This window comes from Asterias amurensis, chromosome 13, assembly GCF_032118995.1.
Source record: "Asterias amurensis chromosome 13, ASM3211899v1".
NCBI classification, from domain to species: domain Eukaryota; kingdom Metazoa; phylum Echinodermata; class Asteroidea; order Forcipulatida; family Asteriidae; genus Asterias; species Asterias amurensis.
Genome location: NC_092660.1, coordinates 16,765,723 through 16,776,069, shown reverse-complemented (window position 1 = coordinate 16,776,069; position 10,347 = coordinate 16,765,723). Strand labels below are relative to the sequence as shown.

The 10,347-nt window shown below is 38.5% G+C and overlaps 2 protein-coding genes across 3 annotated transcripts; both read right to left on the bottom strand.

Moving 5' to 3' along the window:
- Window positions 1–144: 144 nt before the first annotated feature.
- Window positions 145–5,097, bottom strand: LOC139946446 (cytochrome c oxidase assembly factor 7-like). The gene is made up of 3 exons (XM_071944106.1): window positions 4,920–5,097; window positions 3,662–3,802; window positions 145–2,317 (listed from the first exon to the last, which is right to left on the bottom strand). Exons 1-3 carry the CDS (start codon window positions 5,020–5,022, stop codon window positions 1,881–1,883), a joined length of 681 nt encoding a protein of 226 aa, XP_071800207.1. The 5' UTR covers window positions 5,023–5,097; the 3' UTR covers window positions 145–1,880.
- Window positions 5,098–6,355: 1,258 nt separating this feature from the next.
- On the bottom strand, window positions 6,356–10,116 carry LOC139946543 (uncharacterized). 2 transcript variants are annotated; one of them, XM_071944241.1, is made up of 4 exons: window positions 9,577–10,116; window positions 9,150–9,221; window positions 8,337–8,453; window positions 6,356–7,083 (listed from the first exon to the last, which is right to left on the bottom strand). In XM_071944241.1, the coding sequence occupies exons 1-3, from the start codon at window positions 10,063–10,065 to the stop codon at window positions 8,358–8,360; spliced, it is 657 nt and encodes a 218-aa protein (XP_071800342.1). In that variant the 5' UTR covers window positions 10,066–10,116; the 3' UTR covers window positions 6,356–7,083; window positions 8,337–8,357. The 2 variants fall into 2 exon arrangements, with proteins under 2 accessions (XP_071800342.1, XP_071800341.1); XM_071944240.1 differs by having other exon boundaries at window positions 6,356–8,453.
- Window positions 10,117–10,347: the final 231 nt, after the last annotated feature.

Below are 10,347 nucleotides of genomic sequence, written 5' to 3'. Positions count from 1 at the left end.
TTTTCCTTTTACCTCGTCGACTAACACGTCGGCCATTTATGGGGGTCAAAATTTTGACTCCCATAAATGGCCGACCGTGTTGGTTCGCACAGTAAAAGGCAAACCACGCAATTTCGAGGCAAACTTGTGTGGATCATTGTATTCTACTTTTAAAACATCTTTTCAACCATATGCATTATATAAAAAACGGTTTCAAACGCTTTTGTTTTGACCAACTCGTCCGATCCAAGGCAACGTGTTCCTTTAAATCTGATAACGAAAGACCATTATGCAACAACAGTTCAGAAGTTCTTTGAGTACCTTGTTTTTCTCTTCATAAAACCAAAGTTCATACTTTTTATATTTTAAAACAGTTATCAAAACTACAAACCAAACTTGTACCTTGTTTGTAACTTTAGCTGGAGCTGCACTTAATACTATAGCATTTCCAAACCAACTCTACAAACTAGAATATTTAACAATCTCAGATTATAATCGAGTAAAGTCGAGCTTACATACATAGCTTAAACGGTGTGTGGCATGCAATGTTCTCGCGCCCAACAAAAGTACTAACAAGTGTTAAAACAACTTGTGTACAAAATTTTCAGAGATGTTCATATTCTGCAGTGGTACAAATGAAAGTTAGTTTATGGGAGGTCAAGTGGATTTTGATGCAATGTTTTACTCCTAGCATTGTCATGAATGAAAATAAACTTCTATGCCTACATGCCTTGGTTCAAGAACTGCTGTGGTCTAGGGTAGCTTCATAATGCACCGCTAGGTCTGGAATTACATGCAGGTATACATGTAAGCCATGGCTTCCGTTGCCCCTGGTCTTGGCCTTTGTGCCCTTTAAAAGTTTCCAATTGACTTTAAGATTTTCTAATGGAAATGGCCATGCCCTTTCGACATGTTACAAGATGAAATAGGCCTGGTTTTGGGTTTTACAACGAGAGTGGTTCCACTCCCAGTTATCCTTGGGACTTTTCAAGCCCCATACTGTCCTGTGACTGACTGAACGTGATTGGTCAAAGTTGTCCAGCATCTTGTTGTGATCAGTCAATGCTGTCAATCATCTTGTTGTGATTGGTTAAAACCAGACCCTGCATCCTGTTGTGATTGGTTAATGCTATTCAGCACCCTGCTGTGATTGGTGAAAGCTATTCAAGGTGCTTGTTGTGATTGGTTAATGCTAGGCCCTGCATCCTGTTGTGACGAATCTACACATCTTTGGTATCAACAATACACTACAACCATACAATGGATGAAGCAACTAATAACAAATATTGACCCGTATTTTGGTTAAAAAAAGTACCACTTGGCTAAAACAAACAGATTGAAACCCTCAATCGTTAGTCACAAAGACTTTCAGTAAAAAAATGTTAAATTGCATAAAAGATGAAGAACGTTTTTCTCTTCTTTATCTCACACACCGAAGTGTGATAAGCACCTTATACACATTATGTACTTGAACTTAATTACACAGGCATATCACTTGGGTGGGATTCAAACCCACAACCCCTCCAAGTCTAGAGCAATAGAACACTAAGACGTCTAACATTTTTATTTTGGAACATTCAGGTAGAGGTAGAAAGTTTTGCTTTCTATTTCCATAATTCTTTGTCAAGATATAAAGGATAATGCAAACAAATGTTTCTGAACCTAAATATTTTGAGATAGTAAATAAAAAAATAGCTACATAAAAAAAAATGTGCAGGTTAGTTCTCACTGATAAACACTTGATGGCAAAAAGTGGGATTTATGTTTATAAAATATTCCTTAGTTCACAGCTCACTTTAAAACTCCGACCCTCAAATTACCTAAATAAGTAAGTTTTTCACAATATTAGTTTCAAAACTTGAAATTGTTAAATTCTAATTTGGTCTAAGTTTTCAACAACATCATTTTCCACCCGTTTCTCCAAATTTCATCTGTGCCGATTTCTCCTTCGCCTGTCGTTGCAAGTCCTTCGCTTTCTCTTTGTATTCTTGTGATAATTTCTCATTCTTCGCCGTGCCGTCTCCAAGCTTATACATACGACTAACATTAGCACAGCCATAGACATGATCAAGCTTACAGCTCTTCAATGTAAACTGGAAGGCTTTTCGCATGTCCTTCTGAACAGTATCTAAACCCTGCAGATAAATGCTTCCGAGTTGATAACAGCTTTCTTGGTGGTCACTATTGCAGGCTTTCTTGAGGCACTCGACTGCTTTGGGGACATCGCGAGTCTCACCGCCACTCAGTGCGACACCAGCACCGTAACATCCTGTCATGTATCCTCCATCACAGCTCTTTGTGAAGTACTCTACAGCCTTTTTTCTATCTTTGGTAACACCTTCAAAGAGAAAAGACAACGGGAGTAAATCAATCTAGGATTGGAAATATTGTTTCAGGAATGTCAGTGCCTCTTGTGGTGTACAGTTTGTTTAGAAAATAACGATCAGGTTTTGGATCAGTCAGATTTAACTAATGTGTTTATGACTACATGACTTTAAGCATCTTGGAACCAAGAACGCCAGAGCCAGGCATGCAACTGTAACTTAACCAAAAAGAGGAAATAACAAAATTTAAAAGATTTTGAATGGTAAGCGGATATTATAAAAAGAGGAAATCAGCTGATCCAAGGGAAAGGTGCATGCCTGCAGAGCGTGAGCTGACAACAAACATCTTCGGAGATAGTTTTGTTCACATATTTCGAGGAACTTAGTGGCATGTCATGGGACGGTGGATAAGCACACCGGACTTGAGCTCTTGTGTTTGTAATCAGCATAGAGTGTGGGTTTGAGTCTTGGTCTTGACACTTGAGAGTGTGGGTTCGAGTCTCCGTCTTGTCACTTGAGCCCTCAAGCAAGACACTGAACCATGTGAAGCTGTAGGATCTGTGTGTTGTGTATGCATATAGAAGAACTCAGTACACCTTTTGGTATGAGATTGATGTTAGCTTTATTTAGATCAGTTTGAAAGACTCTGCTAGGGTCGAAACATCAGGCCATTGTTTGCGTCTACACCATAAGTATTTTTGGTTGGTACGCACGTTGCAATGCACAGGGCATCATGGCCGAGTGGTTAAGAGCACCAGTCCAAACTCAACCTCTGGTGCTTCTGTTCAGCAGAGTGTGGGTTCCAATCCCGGTCGTGACACATGTGTCCCTGAGCAAGACACTTAACTATAATTGCTTCTCTCCATCTAGGGCAGGCCTGATACTTCACGGAGGCAATGCCCCTTGCCATTGCCTTGGTGCCCTTGAAATGCTCTAGTAGAAATTTACAATTTCCTCATAGGGTGCCCTTTGCCAAAGAGAAAATGCCTTGGTGCCCTTGCCTTTTCAAAAAAGAAGCATACAGGCCTGCCAAGGGTAAATGGGTACCTGTGAGGGCAAGAGATGGTTCTTGTGATTGGTTTAGCCGTGTAGTGCATATGATTGTTGCACAGGCTGTATACTCCCCAGGGAGATGAGATGGTTAAGGAATTATTTAAGGCCCAGTGAATAGGGGTAATAATGTCGGAAGCGCGTTGAGATGCCCTCCGGTGTGAAAAACGCTATATAAAAACTGGTTATTAATATTATTGATATTAATTAAATTTTCTCAATTTGAAAGTTGTTGAGTGTAGTACACAAACATTTGACCACAGTTGACCAGCAAAATAAACTTGATTGTATGAAACAACTTAACAAACCTCTTCCATACAGATGTAATGCTCCCAACTTGTTGCATGCTACAACATGGTTGTACTTAGTGCAGCTCAGATTATATGCAGCAGTCGCTTTTTCAAAGTCACCTTTTATGGAGGCGTAGAATTCTCCCAGTCTGTAGCAACCTGTAATTAATTAAGACATAGAATACAGATGAACATGTTTATTAAGTCCAGGCCTGATAATGATGGAGGCACCAGTGGCAACTGCCTTCGTTGCCCTTGATTATTGCCCTGGTATGGATGAAACGCCTTGGGGCCCTTGCTCTTTAAAAACAAAGCATCATGCCAGTGATTTATGTTTTAAAAGCAAGCAAGCAAGCAATCATTATCAAATCATGAAAACACTTACATCTTCTACTACTAATAACTAAGTTATATTGGTCTTATATAGTCATAGACCCAGTAACTGGGGCGCTAGTTAGTATGACCGATGTCAACATTTCGAAAAAAGAATACAGCGCCCCAGTTACTGGGTCTTTGCAGGATAAATGAATGGGGATCATTTTTTTCTGCGTACTTCTTCTCAAATTGTGTTTTGGTTTGTGCTGAAAATTAAGAATGATTGAGGAATTTGATTTGACTGACTACACAACAAAACTGATTTGGTGAAATTGAAACTGTGCACAACAACAAGCGAGGTGAAGGTTTTCAATCATACATCTTGGGTAATTAGTTTGATCCATTTAATGCTGCATGCAGCAGTTTAAACTTTAGTCTTAGCAGGCCTGATACTTTATGGAGGCAACTAAGGCAATTGCTTCCGTTGCCCTTTGCCAATGCATTGCCTTGGTGGTGCCCTTGAAATGCTCCAGTAGATATTTACAATTTCCTCATAGGGTGCCCTTTGCCAAAGAGAAAATGCCTTTGTGCCCTTGCCCTTTTAAAAACGAAGCATACAGCCCTGTCTTAGGCCTACTAGTAAACACAAAAGTCTTGATTTAGTGTAACGACTAACAATAACATGTATTGTATTTTGTAACCGTTATGAAAGTGTGGTCCTTTCTCTAGAGTGTAACCATCCATTCTGTAACGGTAGGCTACCGTAGTACATGTAAATGAAAGAACCCAACCCAGTTTCGCTAAGCCCCATCCCAACCCAATGACCGATTCAATGCACTGTGAGCTGCGGAGGAGAGGCACGGACTGGTTCCAACCGCCAGCACGGGTACGCAGCCTAAGATTTAGTAAGTAAGAAAGATGGGCCAAATTTCGGTACTTGACCATCGCGCTTTCTACCCACCTTCCCCCGTCTTTTCACGGTGGCACTGGTAGTTGTACTCAGTTTCAAGATTATGGAGATACTCCTTAACTTCTTCTTCACTATTGAAATTAACTTTATTCATTTTTCCGGAGGAATTATCCAGTAATTTACTAACAAAATAATGGTACGATTGAGTGATTCGTTATGCAATGGACATCAGCACAGTTACTCTTTGCAATGGCGCCCTCTGTAGTTATATTTTCGCATTATTTAGTTTGAGCAGCCTGCATTTTATTTATGATAACTATTTTTTACCACTGATTTATTGTGGCAGTTCAAACTGAAGAGAAAGATGAATCATAAGACGAAACAATCATCACCAAAGGGGTATGGACAAAACGTTCAGCAATGGCTGGTCGTCAAACAAAATATTTTATGCCAATAATAATAAATTTTATTACACTTTTGGGGCCCAATTTCATAAAGCTGCTAAAACACACAAAGCCACATAAGCACTAAATAGTTACGCTTACCATAATGCGGTTAGCCATAATTTGTGACTGGTATCCTACTCATTTCTGCTTAGCAGAAAATCGTTAAAGGCACTGGACACTATTGGTAAATAATAAATTGTCAAATACCAACTTTATGCATACAATAACAAACCAGTGAAAATTTGAGCGCAATCGGTAGTTGAAGTTGAGAGAGAATGATGGAAGAAACAACGCCATTGTCCCACAAGTTGTGTGATATCAGATGCTTGAAATCGGGACCTTATCTTTATCCGAGGTTTCGACTTCAATTCAAATATTTTACTTCTTTCTCAAAAACTACGTTACTTCAGAGGGAGCCGTTTATCACAATGTTTTATATTATCAACTAGCTCCTCATTGCTCGTTACCAAAGTTGTTATGGCAACAATTATTTTGAGTATTTTACCACTATTGTCCATGCCTTTAAATACACTGGACACTTGTCAAAGACTAGTCTTCTGCATTAGTTGGTGTATCTCAACATAATTATGTACAAAATAACAAACCTGTGAAATTTTGAACTCAACTGGTCGTACGTCGAAGTTGAGAGATAATAACGGAAGAAAAAGCACTCTTGCCACACGAAGTTGTGTGCATTCAGATGTTTGGTTTCGGAAGGTCTCACAATCAAATTCGTTGAAATTACTTCTTTATCGAAAATTAATTTGTTACTTCTGAGGGAGCCGTTTCTCACAATGGTTTATACTATCAACAGCTCTCCATTACTCGTTACCAAGTAAGGTTTTTATGCTAATAACTATTTTGAGTAATTACCAATAGTGTCCACTGCCTTTAAGCACCATTTTCTGCTTAAGCAGTTCTATGACCAGTTCAATATTGGTACTTTTACCAACAAAAATCATGCAATACACTTACAGCACTTCAAAATTAAAACAATGGATGAAAGTTATTTTTTGACAAAGTAGACTTTATTGTCAAAGTTTGTAATTAACATAATTGTCTTGGATAATATTCAAAGAAACAATCATTGGTTGTTGCTTAGCAGACTCTGGCTGTGACTGTTGCTAAGGACATTTCAATGCATAATGACATAGCAATCCATAGCCGTAGCCAATTGACAGTGGCCAAAATGCAATAAATTTAAACTGGGCCAATAACTGCACTAGTCGGCTAGTTTAACTTTAGCTATCCCTAATTATTTAATACAATTAATTTAATTTAATAGTATGCATAACTCCAGAAGGGACATTTCAAAGCAATCAAAAGATTGTTGACTAGGACAGGTTTGGAGGAATGTTGAGTAGGCCATGGGCCATGTCCAATTTAGATGCATTTTTGTTCACAGGGTCAGTGGTGAAAGTTAATTTCTCTGAAATAGTTAGCATAAATATGTACTGAATCAAGATTGACTTGTTCTTTTTTGTTCTACTAGCACTAGCAGTCAGAATTTAAGAAAAACGATTTAAAAAAAATTACCCACTGCTCTTAAAAGAGCTTATCTAATTGGTCCGTATTTCCAGGTCAATTCTTAATTGACCAATCACAGCTGCTGATCTGTGGTCTGGTTACCAAGTAATCTCCATAAACAATGTAGTCCTGTAATCAATAGTTGCTCTAATATTGAACTAAATTAAACCCTAGTTTTTATATCCAAACCTCTTGCTGAAAGTTCACTGAAAACTTGTAGTCCTTTAAAAATATTTCTGGTCCTGTAAAAGTAACGATAGTGGTAATAACTTTAATTACATTAGGTTTGTCTTCGGAGTCTTGAAGCCAATAGATGTTAATGATACTAATCTCGAAAAAACATTACTTAGTATGGTTTGAAATATACAAATTAGTGGCCGTCTTTGTCTTTAGAACTTCACGTGTCTTTGTACTGTTTCACTTCGAGGTTTGGCAATTTTGAAATTAACAGCACATTATTTGCAAAACCAAGATTTATAAATAAATACTGGTTGAAAAAACTCTGGTCGAGTTGTACAACCTCTATACTAGGTGCAGTTATTAGTTTATTTATAGATACAAACCAAATAAATGGTACCAGAAAAATGCCATATATAAAACAACCACTTTGGAAAAATCCTTTAACCAACTGTAGTACTACTCCATTGAAATATAAATGAGGTAGGAGTAGACCAATTTCAATTTGACTAATATTTACAAAACAAGCAAAACTTGCTAGTTGGAAACACATTGCCTTGGATCGGTCGAGTTGGTCTTTGAAAAGCGTTTGTAACCGTTTGTTATAAAATGCATATGGTTTGAAAGATGTTTATAAAGTAGAATACAATGATCCACACACATTTGCCTCGAAATTGCGTGGTTTTCCTTTTACTTTGCGAACTAAAATGGTCGGCCATTAATGGGAGTCAAAAATTTGACTCCCATAAATGGTCGAGGTAAAAGGGAAACCACGCAATTTTGAGTGATACTTATGTGGATCATTATATTCTACTCTTAAAATATATTTCTAATCATATGCAATCTATAACAAACGGTTACAATCGCTTTTCAAAGACTAACTCGACTGACCCAAGGCAATGGTTCCTTTAAATAGGCAGGATACACTTTTGGTAGCTCTTAAAGACCAGTATCCTCACTTGGTGTGCCTCAAAATAACAAACCTGTGTAAAACTGGGCTCGGTTGGTCATCAAAATTGCAAGAAAATAATGGAAGAAAAAAAACCCACCCTTGTTGCATAGAGTTGTGTACTCTCAGAAAGTTTCAGATGAGTGAGAGCCTTCCTCATAATTCACAATTTCGAGTATGAAAATTACCCCTTTCTCTAAAACCAAATAGCTTCAAAAGGGTGTCATTTCAATGTTTTGTAATATCAACAGCTCTCCAATGCCCTTTACCAAGTAGGTTTTTATGGCCATTAATTTTTGGTGAAATTACCAAAGGTGTAACCTTCCTTTATATTAACCAAAGTATGAAATAAATGTATCCAATTATTACTGCTGGCTTGGAGAGAATTCATCACTTGACTAATGGTCGGGATTTGTCCTCATCACCACAAACATGCGCTTTGTATTTTTCTACCTCTGCCAAGTACTTGGACCATGGATCCTTGGGCTGAAAATAAAATAGAATGAGAGGACAATTATAAACAAAGTATGGAGTTGGTGTTGGGTTGAGGGTTGGCACAGTGTAATCATGACAGTACTACTCACTGCCCAGGGTTTGCACTTAAATTTAAGGGAGTTTGCTGTAAATGTGGCTCCCTCATTTGAAGGTCTTAAAATAAAGTAAACTAAACTATTGATGTTGTAAGAAAGAGTTTGAAGGAATCTAGCTATTGACAATTGTTTAGCGTTTGTTAGCCTCAGACTTCTTCCAAAAATTATCCGCCAAAATGCGAGGCAACAAACAACAAAACAGGTGAGGGGAGGGGTGGGGGTGTGGGGTTGATAAGAAATTCGACTGGTTTAAATGGAAATTTGTGCGACAGCCAGAATTGATTATTTGATCATTGGGTCAGGGTTTTGGCCTTCTGGAGTGAATTTTGACTGTTTTTGGGGGGCATCTTAACTGGCATTTGGCCCGTGGACAATTGTTAAGGGAGAACGCTGAGGGTTTGAAGGGTGTAGGCATGCATCTCTCAAGCATTGATGAGGCCTTATACATGTGCTTCACAGAGGTATCGAAAGCGATTACCTCGGTGACCCCTAGTCATTGACTTGGTGCCCTTAGTATGCTCTCCAAGGTACAGCTTATCATCTGCAATGTTTGAAAGGGATAGGGAAAAGAAAAGGGCTCAGTCCTGCATACCGCTTCTGGAGTCTTGGGCTTCTTTACGGTTCCTGTCTTTAGAGAAGGTTTCCCCCCTTTTCGTTTTCCGACCTGTGTAAAAAAAACAAGGACAGCGTCAAACTCAAGCAGACCTCGAGTGATGAAGTCTTTCTACCTCCTCTCTTTTTATTTCTTTTCACTTGACTATGGCTACTTCCATTACATAAACACCAAAATCTGCTCAAAGTTTTGGGGTTGAAAAGTGTTAAGGCCATCATTTTTTTGTAAAAATATAATCTAACACGAATCATTAGTCAACATCCGTTAACTCGTATTTAGTTTTACCATGATTACTACTGTCATGACTGTAAAAGTAACTGTACATTTTTGGGAATTGGATCATTTTAATACTAAAATTTATGAAAAAGTGACGAAAGGGGAACAAATTTTCCAATAAATGACTCACATGTGACAAAAGGCTATACTTTTTCTGGGCGGTCGTTACTGCAGATTCTGTTTTACTGGAATCTTCTGTTGCTGTCACTTCATCTGCTGTTGTCTTTTCTTCAACTTGCTCCCATTTTGACTTTCGCTTTTCATGTTTTATATCTGAATTTCTGTCCATATTCTCACTTTGTTGTGTGGATAAAGTTTGCGAATTGGCACCACAAGGTTGTTCAACATCAGAATCTGTTTTATTGGTTGTTTTTTGATCTGGCAAAAGTGTTTCTTTATCTGTGGGAGTTTGGCCACTCGACGACCCTTCCGTCATGTCCGTGGCCGAGTCACAGCCGGGCCGTCGTTGATTGCTTCCTCCCGGCAGCTCACCGTCCTTCGCCCCGCTCACTGATTGTTCTCCTTTACCTCTGAGTTTTTCTTCTTCCATCCTCTTTCTGAACATTTCCATGAAGCTTCCATCATTAACAAAGGTATTCACTCTTCCCTTTTCTTCCATTTCGTCGACTTTTTTGAGCAGCCCAGCAGCAAAACTTTTGCAGTAAAAGCAATATTACAGTTGTCGGGTATCTAGTGTTCCATAACACTATCAGATGGCACAAGTCCTGCCATGAGGGTATCCGACTATATCGTTGTAATTTTTCATAGCGCCACCAAGCGCTGGCTCTAGAATAGTAAAAGTCTGTGGTGGCAAGGTATCAATTTGTTTTTATAGCTTACATTTTTTGCTCCTGAGAAAACGGCAAACCCCAACAAGGGATATAAATAAACACAGTGAACG

Bases quoted from the DNA above. Each gene is read 5' to 3' on its own strand.
- LOC139946446 (XM_071944106.1), bottom strand. From the start codon at position 5,022: ATGAATAAAGTTAATTTCAATAGTGAAGAAGAAGTTAAGGAGTATCTC. The intron at 3,803-4,919 runs GTGGGTAGAAAG...AATTAATTACAG, and splicing joins CCGTGAAAAGACGGGGGAAG to GTTGCTACAGACTGGGAGAA. The intron at 2,318-3,661 runs GTTTGTTAAGTT...TTCTCTTTGAAG, and splicing joins ATTACATCTGTATGGAAGAG to GTGTTACCAAAGATAGAAAA.
- LOC139946543 (XM_071944240.1), bottom strand. From the start codon at position 10,065: ATGGAAGAAAAGGGAAGAGTGAATACCTTTGTTAATGATGGAAGCTTC. The intron at 9,222-9,576 runs GTGAGTCATTTA...TTTTTTACACAG, and splicing joins AGTATAGCCTTTTGTCACAT to GTCGGAAAACGAAAAGGGGG. The intron at 8,454-9,149 runs GTATGCAGGACT...TTTTATTTTCAG, and splicing joins AGCCCAAGACTCCAGAAGCG to CCCAAGGATCCATGGTCCAA.